Source organism: Aquila chrysaetos, chromosome 17 (assembly GCF_900496995.4).
Source record: "Aquila chrysaetos chrysaetos chromosome 17, bAquChr1.4, whole genome shotgun sequence".
Taxonomy (NCBI): Eukaryota; Metazoa; Chordata; class Aves; order Accipitriformes; family Accipitridae; genus Aquila; species Aquila chrysaetos.
Genome location: NC_044020.1, coordinates 11,997,614 through 12,017,018, shown reverse-complemented (window position 1 = coordinate 12,017,018; position 19,405 = coordinate 11,997,614). Strand labels below are relative to the sequence as shown.

The window sequence follows — 19,405 nt, the reverse complement described above, 5'->3', positions numbered from 1 at the left end:
AGTTATACTAAAAAAAAAAGTAAAAAGAAGGTTTTACCATTTTCCACAGAAAGTTACTCTGAATTAAAAAACATAGGCAGTAAAAAGGGCAGAGTAATCCTGTGCTTAAGCATGAGCAAAGAAGTGCTGCACTATATTATGGCCATATCTTTATTCCTGTTGAAAGAATGAACTGCTTCTTTAATCTCTTGACTGCTTGAAGCAAGGTAGAAAGAAGGGGATAAGAAATGTTACCTATAACTGCCCCACGTCTTACCAGTCTGACTGTGTAATGACAACATGACACAAACTAATGGCCTGATAGTTCACAATTCTTGTGAAAAGCTCTGTATTTTCATTGGTCATCAAGCCCCCTACACTTGGTTGTTGATGGGAAAAGGCAGATGTATGTGTTCAGTCAAAATAATTATACTCCCCATACTTAAGTGTTTGGGTTGAAAATATTTAATCAATTTAAATAAAACCTTAACAGCTGTAAACAAATAGGAACCTGCCTCAGACCTACAACCAGTTTCCCTCCTGGTTATGGTGCTGAAGGCTGCCTTACCAACATAGAGCTCAGATACTGAACAGCAAACATCCACAAAGGAGGCGGAGATTCACAAACTCCTTGGTACAGTAAAGCAGGAACTTGTGTAGGTTTGGGTGTTCTTCAGAGGCGTAGCTCACAGAGTTGACCTACAGCCTGTTCTCTGGTCCACATCACAAAGCATCCGATTTCCCTCGATGGAACTAGGAACACACAAAACCAGACAGTTTATCCCTGGCCTTACTCTAAAGTGAAGGTTTGAGAAAAGTACAGATGAGTGCAGTGGGAAACAGTTTTGGTAGCCGTACATAAGATACAAGTTCTGACCTTTCTTAACTCTGCAAAAGCTGATCCAAAGGCAGGTTTCACCTGGGTTCTCTCCCTGATCCACTGTGGCAGTTTGTTAAAGATGGCAGGGCGTGCGTACCTGTGGTCCAGGAGCAGGATGCTTGCAAAGTCCTTCTGATGGCGAATGGCTCTGCCTGTACAGAGTGTACAACCACATTAAAATGGCCCACTCAGGTGTTTGTTCTCAGGCAAGGAAGCTCATGTTCCCATCATCTGTACTTAGACTGACTGGTAATGCATCCTTTTTCCCACCCTCCTACTTCAGTGCAGTCACATTTCGAATCCCCCAGCCTGTCCAAGGAAGGATGAATTACCTATCGACTGGTTTACTGCCTTCATGCACAGGTTTTCAATCAGCACTCTGCTAGGTGCCTGGCCAGCAGCTCTGGGCTGGAAAGGAGAAATAGGTAAGACTGAACATGAGGCAGATGTGAATCAAACTAGGGAATCTTAATGACAAAGTGAAGCAAATGCTTTTATCCCTGCAGAGTGAGTGGGTGGCCAAGCAGACCCCAAGCTGAGAGTAGGGAGGGACAGAAGAAAGGCTGCAGTCAGAAAACTCTGTTGAGCATTCACAAAGAGCCAGCCCAAGGCCATTGAAGGCAGCAAACTTGTACCCATCTGCCCAGTTCCCCTTGGAACTCAGAGTTCCAGGTAGTGTTTCCCTCCACTAAGCTGCTTCCCTGTATTTAGGGCCACCTGTACACATGCAGTGTGGAGGGGGCTGTGCTCTTGATACTACGCAGTCTAGGAAACGAGGGCAAGCTCAAAGAAGGGGAAAAAAAAAAAAATATCTTCGAAGGCAGCCCTGGGACTCACGTACTGGGAGGAAAGTTAATACTAAAAAGCAGAAGTGAAACAAGCAGAGGCGTGTCTCTGTTACCATTGTTTTGTCAAGCCAAGTCATTTTTTCCTGGAGCTCTGGAGATTTAATGTTGGGGTAAGGCATTCCCACCATAATCACACACCTGCAAGGGATAAGGGAGGACTGCATTATTCTTAATGTCTCATCCTAGAGCACTTTGCCAATAGACTGATAAATTAGAGGTCAGTGCACCCCTGAAAGACAGCCAGCCCTGAAAACCAAAGGCGGCAATAAAGCACAGCAGTCTGACAAGCACATTCTGAAAGGAAAGCCGCAGAGGGATTCAGGGTGCCAGAACAAGGTATTATCTAGCACAGCAAACCTAACTGCATTACTCACATGAAAAGTAGTCTGGACAAGTGGCTTTTATACCACCCAGCAGACTTGGTCCTGTTGGTTTAAGCATCAGCCCAAGCCATGTGCTCCCCAGGATTTTCTCTCTATGCAAATACTGACATGTCCATCCCGCTTGGAGTCACCACACCGCAAGCCCAGTGCTCACCTTCCAAGGAACAGCCACCTTACCTTCCCAGGTCATCGGAGAAGTTGATCCCTTCACTCATTTTGCCTCCAACTACAGAAAGCAGCAGGGCCCCTGTCATCTGTCCTCCTGCCTGGCTGCAGCGCTGGAGAAGAGGGACCAGCAACTTAAACTTACTCTAGTAAGTAAGAAGATCTCTGTGCTTCAGAAACACTCCCACACCTGGGCTAGAGCCCTCTTTCCTTGTTAAAAGCTGCAATGCCCTCTTTAGCAGCACTCCCATACGCAGCTGGGATGCCGCACTCTCACCAGTCTGCCAGCTCAACTTACCTTTATGCACTTGGCATATTCCACCAGCACCTGCTCAACCTGGTTGGCTTTCTTAGGCTCCTGAAAGATCTGTCATAGGCACAGTGCATCAGTTGGAGCAACAGGAAGCAGTTTAAAGAAAGCAAATCATTTTACTCCCATGCCATTAAACAGCACATAGAACTAAGATCAGGAGAGGGCAAATTGCGTGAAAAACCAACTTGACCAGCACCTTTCCCCTCCACTCTGGAAACGTGCTGCATGCTCACTACAGCACTTTCAACTGGGCTCTGAAGTCAGCAGCAGCTGCTCCTGCCCCTCCAACATTCCCTTTCAGCTTTGGCATACTTGTCTAATTCTGCAAGAAGTTACAAGTAATCCGAGAGCTGAAAGGCAGGAGAGCAATGTGCACCTCTTCCACCTATGAATAAATGTCCAGCGGAATGAGGAGACCCTCCAGCTGCAAGATCTTGGAGGACAGTGGCAGGACCAATCAATTCAAATCACCAGTTAATTCCAAGTAATAGCTCCCCTTGTCCAGTGAATAAATTAGTTTTCTATGCAAAGCATACATAAAGTAATATTTCTTTATGTTATTCTAGCATGCCTAATTAGTTACTGAAAGCGCCTGCAGTTAATTAAGCTGCATTTTGATAGATGCTGCACCTTGGCCTAAATCACAAGTTGTTTTCCTAGTAAACAAGAGGTACATCTGTCTTTTCTGTGACAGTAAAGAACCTAAAGGATCTATTTTCTCTCGGTTAGCAAGAAGTACTATCAAATTTTACCAGCCAGAATCAGTCTTTCAGTAGAAAAATAACTGGCAATTAATTACAAATATAAGTCAAAACTGTTTAGCTTATTAAACAGTAGCTATTTAATCCTCTGACTGCAGTTAATTTTCTCTGTGTAATTTATATATAATCTCAGTGTGATCTCACCACAGCCACCTCAGGAAAGACTTTAACCTTCCTCTGCTATGATACGATCTTGTGTGTGGGCAGCTGAAAGTCACACTTGCTGCACTTCTACCAAATTGCTTTGCTAATGCATATCCAATTTGCTGGAGACTGCAAAGGCCAAACAAGAACAAATCAGAGTTGAAAGGTAGAGCAAGCTGTGTGCTTGTGGCACAAAGCCTTGGAGGCACCAGGCAGACTGTTGGGACCCTGACAGAACACACCTGAAAGGCACTATGAGGGATAGCTGTACAAACACATGGAAAAGCTGAAGCATAATGCTTCCACCACAAAAACCTACAGGCAGATCCACATGCCAGAATGCCTGCACCAAGGGCTGTGAAATACCTGGGACTGTGCTCTCCTAATCCATGTGGTAAGTTATTTAGCTTTTGGTAAATGGAAGTCACAGCCAGGGTACACGTAATGCTTTTTTTTTTTCCCCGGCACATGATCCAAGATCTCTGCCCCACACCCTGAGACAGTCGGACTGCCTGACCATCAATACTCAACCTTCAAATACTTGAGAGTCATTGCAAAAATTTTACATTTGCAGTGATGTCCCTATTTAATGTTTCTCACCAATTCTTCAACAGGAGTCACCACTGCTAGTCTTTAAATTCTCATCTCGGCACTTCTACCAGAAAAAAACCCCACCATTTGTCCTATGAACTGCAGTCTGGTCCCACTCTGCCTAGCCCTTAGTTGTGTTGGTCTGTGTTCAAGGGAGACATAGCTGAGCCTGGGAAAAACAAACTCCCTGTAAGAGAACCTGAACAGCCCCCCAGCCACATGGGAACAAGCTTGCTGGCTATGGAAAGCAAAGATTGTCTCCCCCATGGCCACTACACAGACTGTGCACTTAAAGAATCTATAGCTGCATTTAATCTAATTTAGACCCCAGCTCAGTGATCAGCCGCCCGGGAAGTATCATTTATTCATTACTGGAGGGACTGGCTAGATAAACATCCGCTCTGCTCTGCTGTGCAGAATATGAGAAAAACTCAGCGAGAGAGGCCTGTAATGCATAGATAATTGTTTGATTTTTGAAACCTCCATTTAAAGTACCAACTGCCCCTGGCTGCACAATTACCTTCTTCTTAGTTGCCAGGCGGGTGAGCAGCCCCGTCTTCTCCCAGTGTGCATACACCTGCTTCTCATATTCATAGGAGGGGAAGAAGCACACCACACCCCCTGGGACTACATTGCACAGGTTGCAAAGGATTCGACCTGTTTCATCCATCTGCAAGAGAGACAAGAGGATATTGCAGCTGACAGGAGCTCCAGCTAACGCCACTCCAATTCTGTGCTCAATCCCAGAATCACACTTTCCCTATGACATGCCTTAGGGGAGGAAAAACGTGGGAAACATGCCAGGTCTAAGAGAGCTCTCTAGGGGAGCTGGGCATCACCAAAAAGCTCTTCACAGCTTGGCCTCTCCTCCTAATCCAGGGTTTCTGTTACCACTGTGGAGCAGTGGTCATTCAGGAAAGGAGGGTTTATGTCCGTGGTCCCAGTGGATGGGACCTGTCACACTAGAACACGTGTGGAGAGCTAGCTAGCACATCTGGTGGAAATTCAGCAGGGGCAGAGCGGATCTGGTGTCTGGCCTTCAGTGCTTACTGGGCCACCAAAGAAAGAAGGAAAAAGGGCAGAAACATCTGCTGCTGCCCCTATGGCTTGGGCTGCACTCTGCAGGTCTGCCACATTCCACTGTCACTGAGCCCTTCAAACTGTGAAGCAGAGTCAGAAATCTCCTTCTAATGCCCAGCACACAAATGCAGGATCTCAGTACAGCCAAACAGGTGTTGCTAGCATTCCTCATCTCTGAGCAGGTAGCTCAAAACCCCTTTTGCTGCTACTCTTTCCCAATTACTTGGCAATACACCTGCTTCAAATCCTATGGATTTCCCTTGCCAATGGCTTTTTCTCAGCCCACCTTTCAAACAGAGAGCACACTGTCCTACAAAACACAAGCACGTGAGGCAAAAAAGAGATACAAAGGAAGGGAAAAAAGGAAAGACTGACCATCTGGGGCAGGTCTCTCATCTGGTAGGTAAATTCCAGCTGCTGGTTGGAAGGACCACTGCAGAGGATTATGGGTAAAATGTTTTCTGGAGGAATCACATGTCCTAGAAACAAAAACGAAGTAGTGAGAGTCAACATCACTGCTGTTGGCACAAACCCCACTAGCTCTTCAGCTTTACCTGCGTGCAGCGACAGAGGCACACGTTTGCCTGGCTACGGCAAAGTGCCTAAGTCACTCGGCTGCTCTGACTTCCATTCCCTGAGCCCCTGGGAAGAAGGCACGGCACGCTGCCTGCTGATACTGGCCAAGACCACTGAGGAAGCTCAGAGTGGAAGGGAACTAGCACGGCACCCCTTTGCTGCCATGACTTCTGGGAAAGATGCCGCGTTGCTTAGAGCGCTGACAAAACAGCACCCAAGCGCAACGCTCGGGTCTCGCAGAGACCGATTATGACCCCCCCCGGCACACTCACCACAAGAGAACTCCACCACACGCGCAGGGTCCACACCAGCGCAGGACAGCAACTGCTCTCGGAAATCAGCCACCTACGAACCAGAAGCCGAAGAGGGGTAAAGTACGAGCGTCCCAAAAGACACTGCGTCAGCCACGCTGCTGCTGCTGCTCCTTGAGCACCAGCGGCGAGGCAGGGAGAGCGGGTCAGCTCCCTCCGGTGGGCTGCGGGCCCGGGGCAGACGGGCTCCCTCCGCGATGAGAAAATCAAGGGCGTGCGAGCGCTGAGCGCGCAAGCCCGGGCTGGGGGGCGAGCTGGAGCCCGGGGCGCGCCGAAGGAGGAAGGGCCGGCGTACATCCCGCAAGGTCAGCCACGGCCCGCGGCCGCCGCCGGGCGGAGAGACCCCCGGCCCCGGCCCGGCCGCCCCCCCCCGCGCCTCCGCCGGGCGAGGAGCGGCGGCGCCCCCTGCCGGCCGGCCGCCCGCCCCGGCCCTGCCCGGCCCGGCCCGGCGCGCTGCTCCGCGCCCTGCCCCGGGGGCGAGGGGCCCGGCCCGGCCCGCCTGCCCCCCGCCAAGGCCGGGCCGAGCGCCCGGGGCGGACCCGCAAGCTGGACCGAGCACAGCGGGCGGCGTGAAGGGGGCGGGGGGGCTCCCCTTCCAGGGCCCGCCGTGGCCCTGCTGCCCAGGGCGGGTCCCCTGCCTGGAACCGGCCAGCCTCTCTTGGCCCAACGGGCTCCAATTTCAGACTTCCCCAGGCCCCAAAACCCGTTACCGGGACTCCCAAGCGCGGCACAGACCACAGCTTGGACTGCAACTACATCCTCTCTCCCAGTTGCGGTCTGAAGGGTTCAAAGCTGGAACGGCAGCCTTCCAGAAGGGAGGTCCTGCGCTTCACACCCTCCTTTCCCCCATTGTCACCACGAGAGCAAAGAGGAAATCTCAGGACATTCGTGTCCAGGAACAGGATAAATGTAACTAGCTGGGATACCTGACACGCCCCACTGCATCTCTACATCACAAACACGCTTGTCTCTCAGGCACCAAAGCAACAGGAGAGGGATGATAAGCTGCCTGCCACCATACCAATACTGAGGTGTTGATTTTTCTGAAAGATCCCCTATGGGATGGTCCCTGTGGGATCCCTGTCCGGTTACAAGGTCAGATGGTTTTACAAGGTCCTCTGACTACTATCTGTGCTAGTTCCAACCTATCACGAGCTCAGCCTCAGCCTGTATTGTCCTGAGAAAGGCTGACAAGGACAATCCTGCCCTTGCACCTACAACTTTTTGCACAAACAGGCAACATGACACCTCATGCAGGGAAATTGTACAGGGAGATAAAAAGGTAGGTAGGAGAGGTCTTTTCCCACACACACCATGGGAAGTGAGAAGAGCAGCACAACCCAGTGGGGCCAAGCTGCTATCTTTCCATGCCTGCTTACAGAAAGCACCAGAGACCTCCCAACACCTCAGCATAGCATCCTTATTCCCTCACCGGCTGCATGGTGCCCCCAGCAATGATTACAGCACGGCATTCTTCCACCACCTTGGCAAAGTGGACAGCTGGATTCAGCAAGAGGAATTTGAGGCTGCTCTGACCAACTGTGCCTGGGAAAGGAGAGAAACAGCATCAGGAGCTAGCTGTGACACACACTCGGGGATATGAGATTCTCCCTCCTGCTCTGGGCACTCTGGCAGGTCCCCACCTCTCAAAACAAGGACTTGCTATTCAACACTGCCAGAGGCAGCAGCAGGTAACACCAGCCTGGAGGTTACCTTCTACTTCCAAATCTTGCTGCAGCCATAGAAAAGATGCAGTAAATTGCACGACAAAAATTGACATCCAAAGTGGGAGCAGAGTTCTGCAAAACCTGGCCCCAGTGCCCTTGGTTAAGAATTCCTTGGGTTCATGAGCATCCTCAGACAGACCAAGCCTGCTAACCTGCATCACAGACACCACGGATATACTGCTGCAGGCTTCCCCCAGGCTCGATCTCCTCCCTCACTGCTAGTGAAGCATCCTGCTTGCAACTCCTGCCACCTCTCCCCAGCTTGCCCTTTCCAGTACCTTGCCTGCTGAGAATGACTCTGCCATCTTGGTTTGCATTCGTGAGGGCTGAGAGAAATCCTTCAATCTGCATCAGTGGAGAGGCAGTTCGGAGCTGGTCATTCTCAGCCTCCATGGGAGGGATCTGGGGAGCACCTGCTGGCCCGAAGAGAAAAGGAGAGGCAGGCAACTTAGGCCACACTTCTGAAGACAGGGACTAAGCACAAAACATAGATGGGTCCTTTCTGCAGGAACACGATACCTAGTCTACATATGCAGGCAGAAAGCAAAGACCCAATAAAGGAGAGAACCCAAATTCTGTCTCATTGCCAGGAAGAAAAAAAAAAAAAAAAAAGATAGATAGATCTGGGTTTCGTAGCTGGCAACACTAAACAGAGCTACCCATGGTAGATCTGGTCCCAGAGCCAGCAGGTCACAGCAATGCAAAGCTTGAGTGCGTGCAGTGTAAACATGGAATCGCATCATCATTCAGCTTGGAAGGGACCTCAGGAGATCATCTAATCATATGTATAGTTGCCTAGGTCATCTACTTAGATATATCAAAAAACACCTGTGCAGGAGAGCTTCTGGAGTCTCTCTTTCTTCAAATCTGCCTCCCCCCTTTTCTCATGCAGATAGATGCAGGTTCCACATCCTCAATTTGTCTGCAGATACACAAGTGGAGGATGTCTGAACTCACCCTCTTTATCAGATCCTCGATGGAGGGTCAGAAGAAAGTTCTGCAAACCAGCCAGCTTCTGGTTCTCCTTGTTGGTCTTCACAGCTGTGGCAGGGCCTCCATATCGCTCCACAAACCCAAAAAGCTGCCAGGCAAAAGCCAGAAGGACTAAGACTACCAACAGCAGGAATCAGGCAAGATAAAAACAGGTTTGCTGGCCTGCCACAAATAAAGTTCCTTGGTAGGTGTTCACAAACCAGCCCAATCAGAATCTATCAGCACAGACCAGAGCTCCCATTACTTTCCTCCACCCATTGAATCAAAACCAAAACAAGGCTCTGATGTTTGTTCCTCCAGTGCAGTGCAGCCTACCAGGCCGGCAGGTTTGAGGCCAAGCAGCACAGAATTAGCACCCACTGGAATACTGTGGTATACCATGTTGTATGTTTCTTTGCTATATAAGCAAAAGGTAATCTGCCCATAAAGTGCTTTTTGCAGGAACCATTTTGCTTGCAGAGCAGGGTAGAAGACAAGCTCCCACCCCAGCTGCTGCATCTTCCACTTCAAATTCAATGTGTGAAACAGCATTTGAACACTGTTGACCATAAAGCCTCAGGGGCAGTACCTTCCTACTGATGAGGCTCTTCTCGCAGTAACGCTGAACCTGTTGGAGGAAGACAGAAAAATGAACTGGCATTCAACATCCCTTCTCCCATCCTGCTGCCCTTGATCCCTGTCCAGCAGGGATATCACTTGCTGTTCTTGCTGTGCTCTTGGGGAGGGGTGCACAGTTCTTCATGAGCGTTGCCTCCCAGACAACAGTTTATTACAAAGGCATTGCTTCCAGAATGGAAACACACTGTGTTTAGGTGCTGTGTTTGGAGGTTCGAGTGATGGGTTAGGTTACTGGAATAGCATAGTTTCTTCATCCTCAACCCTTACAGTTTAGCTTTGCCTACACACAGCCTCTGCACTCATACATGTTTAATTGCTTGCTTCCCTCTACCCCAAGACCACCTATCCAGCTTTAATGCACTGTTATCTAGGCAGCAGCAGAAGAGATCTACACATTGGGGAGCCGGGGAGAATCTGCTAGAAAGCAGATTCTGCCATGTGGGCCTTGGCTCTACTTCCAGCTCTCAAACACACTTCCTGATAACCTTGAACCAGTCACCACCACCTGTGCCCTAGCAGATGATGATGTTTGCATTACCTTGAAGAGGTTGATATTATCAATCTGGCTCTGAAATAGAAAGTCATTGATGGATTTTAGCACTGTCCCTGAAAGAAAAGGGAGGAAAGGAGAAAAAAAATTATTAGCTGCTGGGCCTGCAGCCCCTTACTGCCCACACTCATGTCCCTGACTGATGGCTGCATACCCGAGGTGTTCACTCCAGTCTTACCTGTTTGGGAAACCGCCTGACAGCTAGGATTTTGGTTCACATTACCTGTAAAACATGAAACCAATTCAAGGAAGGCTTATAACAGGTCTGTTTCAAAATTAAGCAAGAGACTAACAACTGAGCTGAAAGGGACACGGCACCAGGACAAAAACCAAGAAATAACTACACATCTGCAAAATGTAGCTATACAGACAAAACATCAGCTCCTGCTCAGTTTTCATTTCCCCTGTAGGGCAGCCCTACATTGTAGGACAAGTGTGCTGCTGCATCCTAAGAAACACCACCTACATTCCTTCTGTAGCAGAGGCAGCAGGTAGGGTGGGTGCATACAAATGCTCACACACTATGTAGTCATCATGCTGCAAAGATGAAGGGACAGGGACTGCAATGCATCCATCACCCCTCCTCAATGCAGCAGCAGGGAGCTGGGAGGCGCGTAGGCTGGCAGGCGACTGGGAAGAGGGGAAAACCCGAGGACAGCTCCATGCCCAGACCCCGACAGCCAGAACAGGATTAATTGCTGCCAATCACTGCGTTTTATGTCCTAGTGTTTAACACCCACCTCACATCTCACTTTTGCAGCCTCAATCATGAAGCTGTACACAGGCTGCATTTTCTAATGAAAGCACTTAACTGAGTGTGGGGAAGAGTGGCAGGAACAGAGGGGGGAAGAGAAGTATACATTTGAGAGAAAGGCAGAGAGCACCACCAGGACCCTGCCCCAAAAAGCTGCATTTCCCCTGGGCAAGGAGGAAGTTCTTTATGAACTTATGACAGGCTGTCCTCAAGATACACTGAGGTCTAGCAAACAGATCATTAGAGGAAAGAAGCCCTGCAAATTCCAGTGGATTTGAAATCCCAGCAAAATAAAATTTTCTCACAAAGGAAAGGCACCACTCAAGAAAGATTCATTCTGCAGAGGCATGCCTGTCACAGGTAGAGGCCTTGCTACCAGATGACCCAGCAGATTTATTCTGTGCAGCTCTTGTGCTGTCCTGATCACTGTCACACATCTGCTGTATTCCTCGCTTAGCATCCTACTTTGTCCCCACTCAAATCAGATCTGAAAACCACACAGAAAGAGAAAGAAACTGCCTCTACCAAACTACAATGTCATCTGCCGTTCCTCAGCTAGTCAAACAAAGAGAGGGGTTCAGGCAGACACCAGTCAACATCCCCACGTTAGAAAACAGCCTGAGAATTAAAATTACTGGCATCTGAACCTATACATGAGCAACACTTCCCCACAGTCTCTGCAGAGGGGGAAGGGGGACAGTGCCCTGAGGAAGCACCAACTAGCTCAGAGCCTATCAGCATCCCTGGAGACAGAAATAGGTTTGCTTACCTCCCAGCATGGCCACAAACCGCTCCAGCAAATACAGGATCTGCTTAATGTACATCAAGTTCTTTGCCTTCAAACGTTTCCTATGAAAAATGAGACAAGTATTAGGCCCCAAAACATATTCAGGGAGTAACTCGAGCAGCTGAGCTGCAGAAACAAAAGCACCTGAACTCCCCTTCATTTGGGAGAGACAGGAACCGAGAATGATTTCTTCAGGCTCGCTCTCCCTGTTTGTGACAGGGCATAGACCTCTGGATATCCTGCCTAAGGTCACCCCAGAACACTCACCCATGCACCCCACACTGTTCCTACCATTGCCTTTCTCCTCACATATTAGTTAGTTTGTTTATTACAATGGCAGTGATGCCTGAAGTCCCTGTTGCAGTAGTGCTCCACAAATTCAAAGTTATTAGCATTGAGCACAATAATCAACCACTGCAGGGATGACAAGACGCAGAGCCAAAAATCACATATAGCTTCCTCCTCCTCAGAGCTTACTGCCTCTGCCATAATGCCAGTCAGCACATGAAAGACTAAGGGGAGACATGAAAGACTGAATCTTTTGAAACCCTGCATCACAAAGCAGGAGTGATTAGAGGGAGATATTGGGAAAGGAACTGAGAGAATAAGGGAAAGCCAGAATCCTCGGGGTATCCCCCTTCTCACTGCTTAATACCAGCCCCATGAGTCTTAGTCAGATTCTAGACAGAGATAACGAAGCAAGTGGCTTTTCATCTGCAGAAGGATTAATGCAAATAACTTTCCGGGGGGGGGGGGGGGGGGGGGGGGGGGGCGGGGAAGCAAGAAAGACCCTGCAGACATGAGACAAGCCACAGCATCCACACTGGCTGCCACTGTTGCGCTTTTCCTCTGAGATCCTCACCTGTATCGCTCCATGTACTGCAACAGCTGGGAATGGGCACAGCACAGCTACACGAACAGAAAAAGAAGCTGTTATTACAAAGGAGTCAAGAAAGGGCGCTCTGGTGGATGCAGAGCTCGCTCATGATTAACAGGCCAGGCTATGACTCACCTGAGAGCCACTGACTTCCACACTATGGATACAGGTGATGGCGTCTATGAGGTTGTGGGCCTCATCAATGATTACGACCTGGTCCTTCAGCTTGATCCCAGCAGCACTCCTGGTAGGCTCATGCAAGAGCATCTGATAGGGCAGCACCACCAGCTACAGGAGAAGCACACACTGCCCTGATTCTAGCTCTCATCCTTACAAACTTAGGGCACTCCCCAACCGCTCATTAAAGGCCCATATCAGGTGGCCTCGCAGAATTCAGTCAAGTTACTTACTCTTATTAGGGGAAAGGTAGGAAGAGAGACAGGAGCACATGCTTGAGAGAGGCATTGGGATGTAAGCTGAAGAGAAATCATTATGCTACAACTGCATATCAGTTCAGGTTACCTTCTGAATCTCCTCTGAAGCACTGAAAGCACGTCTTCCGATAGAGAACCAAGCAAGGAAGAAGAGCAGTGGTAAGAGCTAAGATTACACTCATGCATCAGTATTGCCTCAGAGTTATTGAGCCTTTCAAGTATTTCAGAATGCTGAGACATACTCACAGCCTCCCTATTAACTTCAAATGGGTATTCTCATTTTCCTTTGCTTTCTCAGCAAAACTACAGCTGACAGAAATGCAGCCTATTTACAGACTCCCACAATATTGAGTAACAGTACTGGAGGGAGCAGGCAATTGGTTTATTCTTAGAGCTCCTGGCATTAATTCCACTAAAAATATGTACACCTTACCTGAGCAGCAGGAATGGCGTATCGACTCCCATAATATGGGCAGGCTTTGGTTTCCCTTCCCAAAGCCACCAACTGCTCAATATCTTTCACTTCCACTAGAACTTCATCACGGAGAAACTGCATTTGCTCATAGGAATAAAACGGGCATACGGTGCGACTTGCACGTCTCTTCTTCCCTTCACTCTCTTCATCACTCTTCTTTTCTAACAGCAGAAATCAAAAGAAAGCTATGAGCAATACACACGATAGCCTAAAAAAAACATTTTGCAAAACCTGCTGGATTTCAAAGCAGGCTTTGTCATGTGTATTTTTGACCTATCATCTATTTAAAAATTATTCAGCAGTAACATTTCCATCTCAACAGTGGACAGTACTCTTGCCAGTTAGATTTAGCCACGTGACATTTTCCAACATTGCTAGTACCAAGTTACAAAGACAAGTATCATTCCGCTGCAGAAGTCCTGACCAACTTAAGACACTCAGAAAATACTCAGAAAAAGATGTCAGCATCCTAGCCTGGAGGTCAAGAAAAGTAAAAGCACCGAGGATCTCTAGCTCTGCTCCTCCAACCTGCCATTTTCAAGCTCCTACCACCCTCTTGCTAGAACCGACTGACAGTGCGCGCTATCTCCAGACTCTCATACCAGTTTTATCAGCAATTGCTTCCCCAGGCTGGAAGTGTTCCTACCATGTTTGTTCTTTTGCATCTCCATGCAGCGGTCATTGATGAGCGAGAGAGCCCCCAAGCGTCGCACCTCCTCATTCACACATAGATTCTTGGACATGCAAAGAGAGGAAGGTAGGGGGTCAATTAAGAACCGAGTGCTCCATATCCACCCTTTGCTGTACAATAAAAGATTTCTTTAAAGCAGTCTCAGGCCAGATTCTGAAATGGAAAAGTCTATCGGTCAGACATTGTGCATACTAACTGCTACAAATATGCTTGAAACCCATAAAAACTTAGCAAGGAGGAAAAAAATGAGAAAAGGTGCACTGAGATGGCTCACTGCTACACAGCAGCTTCTAAAAAGTGCTGCCAGAAGTAATACTAAGAGAAGCACCTTCCCAGTGACTCAGACATCTGTAATATTCCACATCAGGAAAGGTAAAACAGACTTTTGCATTTACATCAAAGGTAAATGGCCAGAACAGAGCTCTCAGAAAAACATACATCACACAGATCTGTGTCACGATCCGTGACTGCTTTAGTTTTTCAATGGGAGATTCAGTCAATCCCTGAGATGCCTTCTGTGGTGTCACTTCCACACACCTCCTCACAAAGTCTCTCACATTAAGTTAACATGCACTCTTGGTCCTTTATAAACAATACCACATACCTGCCTGGATCCCAAGGAGACCAGACGAGTGTCTTTGCCAAAAGGACTTTTTTGCACCTCATGCACAAACTGAGACAGCTGGGAGTGAGTGCGGCTGCAGTAGTAAATCTAAAATGAGGAAGAACAAAGGGAAGACAAGAGGAACATGGAAGCCAATCTCCTACCTGCAACCAATCCTGCAAGGAAGCAGTCAAGCACCTCAACAAGGTTAATCTTGCTCAAGCCTTCAAAAATACAAGGGAAGGCAGGTGTTTGAGTGTCACCTTACAACTGTTGAGGCCAACAGCCTTCTCTTTGTTTTCTCCTATGCATTTGCCTTTGTTTCCATTTAATTTTCCAAGGTCCCCATAAAAACAGGGACTCACCATTGGAGAGTAATAAAAAACTGTTACTTGCAGTGGATTTTTACAGCAAGCCACAGCAAAAATTCAGCAGCATTAGCAGAGCAAGCTGCTTAGGCAGCCAGTGTAGTCCAGAAGGAGATGAGCACAGCAGAACTGGTTGCTATTATCAACAAACGTGGCAATTCTTGGATGCTAGTTCCTAAATCCTTCTGTACCACATGACTCTGGGAAGGGTGCAAGGAAGCCATAATTCTGCTCACTCCCACACTGTTCTATGAGGTGGCACTATTTACTTTCCTCATCTCACCTTAGTCACATGTTCCTCTTCCAAATCATCATCATCTTCCTCCAGCCTAAGAAAAGAGAAAGCTCAGTTTCCTTTCAGCAAATGACTGACAGTTAGAATCAAATGATGCTCTACTACAAGACAGAGGTCTCAAGAGAGATGGTTATGTCATCTCAAGAAGAGCCTCAGATCTTAACTCGGGAGGTAAAAGAAAAATCAACTTTTTAAGAATAGTGTAAGTGTGCACAAATCAAGTCAAGCCCTCCTCTTTAAAAGAAAAATGTCTGTAGGGCTCTGTCTTTAGCAACTTCAAGAACTTATTTTTTTTCTTTTAAATCTGGGGCTTCTAAGCCCCGGGCATAAGCTAATCAGTGCTATACTATTTTTCGGTGAGCTTTTTTATTTATTTTTGTAAAACTTTCCCTTTAGAGACAATTTACCACCCTCAAGCTATTGCATAAAGAAAAGCTTCAGGAAGATATTTAGTTGCCATAGAGTTCCTCAAAGGCAACGGCAGTTTAATGTTTGATAAACTACATATAAACAAAGTAGTTAAGTGTTTTGCAATTTTTAAGGCAGAAGGCTCTGTCTAGATACTAATTAGTAAATTCGTATTTTAAATGTACTTGACTTTTCATGCTGAAGTATGGCTTCTGGCTTTCTGCATAAAGCAAATGTATGAGAGAGAAAAGTGTGTATGGGGTTTTCATGCTGAAGCTCAGTCTTCAGAAATGTGAATGTCTCCCTTTAGAGTATCAAAAGATGCCAGTGCTAATCTGCAGGACTCATAGCTTCCTCTGATGCCCTGAGTGTGGTTTTGCTTTTCTAATGCAAGGAACTTGAGATCAAGTCATTCACTCAACATCCAGAGGCATTCTTTGGGAAACCAGGCATGGATAAAGGCAGGACATTTGCCACACATTTTAAGAAAGATGCACTTTCTCAGAAAACACTTCAGGTCACTCCGATCAGTTTAACAAAAGCTTAAAAAATGAAACAATAACACCCCCCCCAAAAAAAACCCCACCAAACCAACCAGTTAAACAAACACCCAGAACAACCACTACCTTACACAGCTTGAATGGGGGAGAAACTCCAGATTGTGCACAATCACAGGTGAAAGCTCTTTAATCAAGGCAAGCCAAAAATGATACAGAACATGTTTCCTTGGCATGGAACACTCTCAGTCCCTGTCCTTACCCAGATACCACTTTCTTTTCTTCGTCACTCTCATATTCAGCAAGAATCAGCTCCTCCTCATTGTGATCCAGCTGCTCTAGAACATCCACCCCAGCTCCCTCTGAAAGAACCTCTTTGCTGAGCTGAAGAAGGTGCTTTGTCTCATCCTCCTCAGATCTCTGAAGGGAACACATCATCACATTATTTCTCATACAGAAAGAGAGGTATTGCTTTATGCCACGGACAGGTCAGAAGACAGCACAGCCCCCCACACATAACACAGGGAATGGCTTGCTGGGTAAACCCCTAGCAGGACAAGCAAATGCACCAAGGGTGTCTGAAGCTGTTCAGCCCCACAGAATGCAGCTGTAACCAACAACTAAAGAGTTGCCCTCACAGACATATACAAAGGGGAAATATAAAAAACCTTCTACGCAAAAAGCTCACTGAACTAATAGATTCTGAAATGACAATATTCATGTAATCCAGTATTAGTTGCTTAAAGTGGCCCATAAAAGATGTGCGCCTGAGAAAAAACAGTGTGCAAATAAACGCAACCAAACAAACATATAAAGACATAATCAAACACTCTGTCCACATTTAACTCAAAGCTAGGATAAACTCAGCACCTATTTTAGAACACAGAGCACAAGACTCCTCTTGCTGTTTTTTTCTCCAGTTATGTGGTTCTTATTCTAGCAAACACAGGTCTACCCCTCTATAAAAATTCCATTAAACTGTTGAAGAATAGTTTTCTGATTAACTTTGTGTTCTAATAAAGAAGAGTTCATTTTTTCAATCTGAAAACAGTATTTTCTAATATCAATGAGCAGTTTTTTACCATGGCATTATGAAAAAACGCAGTTAGCGAGCACTACAGAGGAGATGAATCAGTTGCTTTTCCAAATCTCTATAGTATTTCTCTCATTTGCTTTCCTGTTTCTTGTCATGCTTCTCATTTTACATACTCTTCATCCTCTTAAGAGACAACAGTTCTTTGTTCGATTTGTTTTTTATTTGCCATTCCCCTCTGAACCTTTGCTATTTCTGCCATACCCTTTTGACAGGAGTTGACCAAAACGTAACACAGCCCTCGAGATGGAGCACACTAGAAACAAATAGCCTGGCAGCCTAATAAATCTGCCTGTTTGGGGACCTGAAGGGGGTATCTTTAGGAAGTTTGACTCACCATCAAAAAGCTCTTAGAGACAAGAGTACTGAGGCCAGTTCACCCATCTAACTGGCAGGAAAATATATCTGTGAACTTTTTGTATGTAGAAAAGAGACATTTCTGAACAAAACAATCACATTTGCAATGAAAGTAAAAAAATACAACCGCTCCCTAGTGGTGAGCAAAATACAACCAAAGCCTGATGTGGCTTTTTTGAGGGGGTCTTCTGTTCCCATGATCTTAAATTTAATCACAGTTCTACAGGTTTTATTCCAGAAGTACAGAGTGTTCACACATGCTCATAAAACAGAGAGCTTTCAAAAAAAAAAAAAAAAAAAAAAATCCAAGTATTAAAGCTTTTAAAACAAAAGCAGAGGGCCAGAAGGCCATCAGAACACATGCCCTTTCTATCCACACACAAACATTGTCACAGGAAATTCTCTATGCACAAATTGTTTTTCACATCTGTACTTTAAAAAGAAAACTAATAAAAAATTCTGGATGGCCAATTTCAGCAACTTAATACAAAGAGCTCCCCAAACAGACAGGTTGGAAAATTCAGTGTGAAGTCACAGACATAAGCAAGTATGAACAACACTCGAGGTAACCAAAACAGAAAGTTCTAATCTCTGCGAGATAACTCACCTTCCTCTTCGCTGCATATTTTAACTGTACATTATGGCGAATTTTCTCAAGACGATCTTCTCGCTTTTTCCTCCTGATCTGCTCTTCCTAAAATAAAGGGAGAGTGAAGGAAGGATGAAGAGTATTTAGACCTAAACCCTGGGTATAATTAGTTTCTTATGCCCTGGGTATAGAAAAAAATTAACTCTGAAACAAAATTGTCAGTACACCGTCCCTTTCTCCTGGAGTGCACGCCTATTATAGGTTACTGTGTTCAGAGCAATATAGTTTTCTATCTTACGCAACCTGCACGGCAATGCCTCATCCCTCATAACTGAAACAAAGTCCCGTGAAAGACAAGGACCACCACCAAAGTCTGCCTCGCCTGTTTTTCCAATCATTGCCCAGGACGTGAGCCTTTCTGATCCTCACACCTCATTGTTTTACCCATCCTCTGCATACGAGCATTTCTCAACCTTTAGCCTGTCCACCATGTCCCGCTCTTCCTTCTTCTGCACAAACGCCGTCACCCAGTCCGGTTCCCCAGCGGCGTCTCTGCTGTCCGGGGGCGCTGGCCCAGCTGGAGTCAGCGGCTTCTTGCCCTCCTGCCCGCTCTCCGCAGGTGCCAGAAGTCGCGCCTCCTCCCGCTGCTTTTTCTCCTCGAAGTCTCGGAGCCAGGAAAGGGCCCCGCAGATAAGACTCAGTGACTTTCCCTGCCACAGAAAATAAAGAAGACGAGGCTCCCGCGGCTGCCACCACCGACGCTCGCCCAGCAGCCGTGCCCCTCCGCTGGGCCGACCCGCTCGGTGACAGACCCTCCGGAGCGGGGTCGGGCCCAGACCTGGCCCTTCTCCCCGGCCACCACCGTCCCTCCCCTCCCAGAGGGGCCTCCGTCCTCCCCGCGGCTGCCGGCTCCCTGCCGCCGCCGCCGCCGCCGCCCCGGCCTCCCGGGCCGCGGCTGCCGCCGTCCCGCCTCACCGTGCCCGTGGGGCTCTCGAAGATCCCGACGCGGCCAGCCTCCAGCGCGCCGTACAGCGCCGCCATGAACCGCTCCTGGATGAGGTAGGGCGTGTAGGGGAAGGGGAACCGGCCCCCCTCAGGGCCCGCCGCCGCCGTCCCGCTTTCCATCCCGCCCGCCGCCGCCGCCGCCCCGCTTCGAACCGAGCGCCGGAGACGCCCCGCCCCCTTCCCGTGACGCCCCGGTGACGGCGGGCGCCGAGCGGAAGGCCCGCGCCTCCTCCGGCGGCGGCCGGCCCCGAT

At 47.8% G+C, this 19,405-nt stretch overlaps 1 protein-coding gene across 3 annotated transcripts; it reads right to left on the bottom strand.

The window, feature by feature from the left end:
- Positions 1 to 428: 428 nt before the first annotated feature.
- On the bottom strand, positions 429 to 19,309 carry DDX11 (DEAD/H-box helicase 11). Of its 3 annotated transcripts, none has more exons than XM_030040141.2 (26): positions 19,124 to 19,309; positions 18,622 to 18,858; positions 18,167 to 18,253; positions 16,372 to 16,529; positions 15,193 to 15,238; positions 14,542 to 14,649; positions 13,893 to 13,980; positions 13,205 to 13,407; positions 12,473 to 12,625; positions 12,323 to 12,369; positions 11,443 to 11,522; positions 10,098 to 10,142; positions 9,908 to 9,975; positions 9,320 to 9,358; positions 8,716 to 8,839; positions 8,037 to 8,174; positions 7,464 to 7,576; positions 5,993 to 6,065; positions 5,520 to 5,623; positions 4,585 to 4,734; positions 2,554 to 2,622; positions 2,268 to 2,368; positions 1,761 to 1,845; positions 1,192 to 1,267; positions 857 to 1,011; positions 429 to 732 (listed from the first exon to the last, which is right to left on the bottom strand). In XM_030040141.2, exons 1-26 carry the CDS (start codon positions 19,271 to 19,273, stop codon positions 703 to 705), a joined length of 2,727 nt encoding a protein of 908 aa, XP_029896001.1. In that variant the 5' UTR covers positions 19,274 to 19,309; the 3' UTR covers positions 429 to 702. The 3 variants fall into 3 exon arrangements, with proteins under 3 accessions (XP_029896001.1, XP_029896002.1, XP_040985431.1); XM_030040142.2 differs by having other exon boundaries at positions 8,037 to 8,171; XM_041129497.1 differs by lacking the exon at positions 18,622 to 18,858.
- Between the last annotated feature and the right edge of the window lie 96 nt (positions 19,310 to 19,405).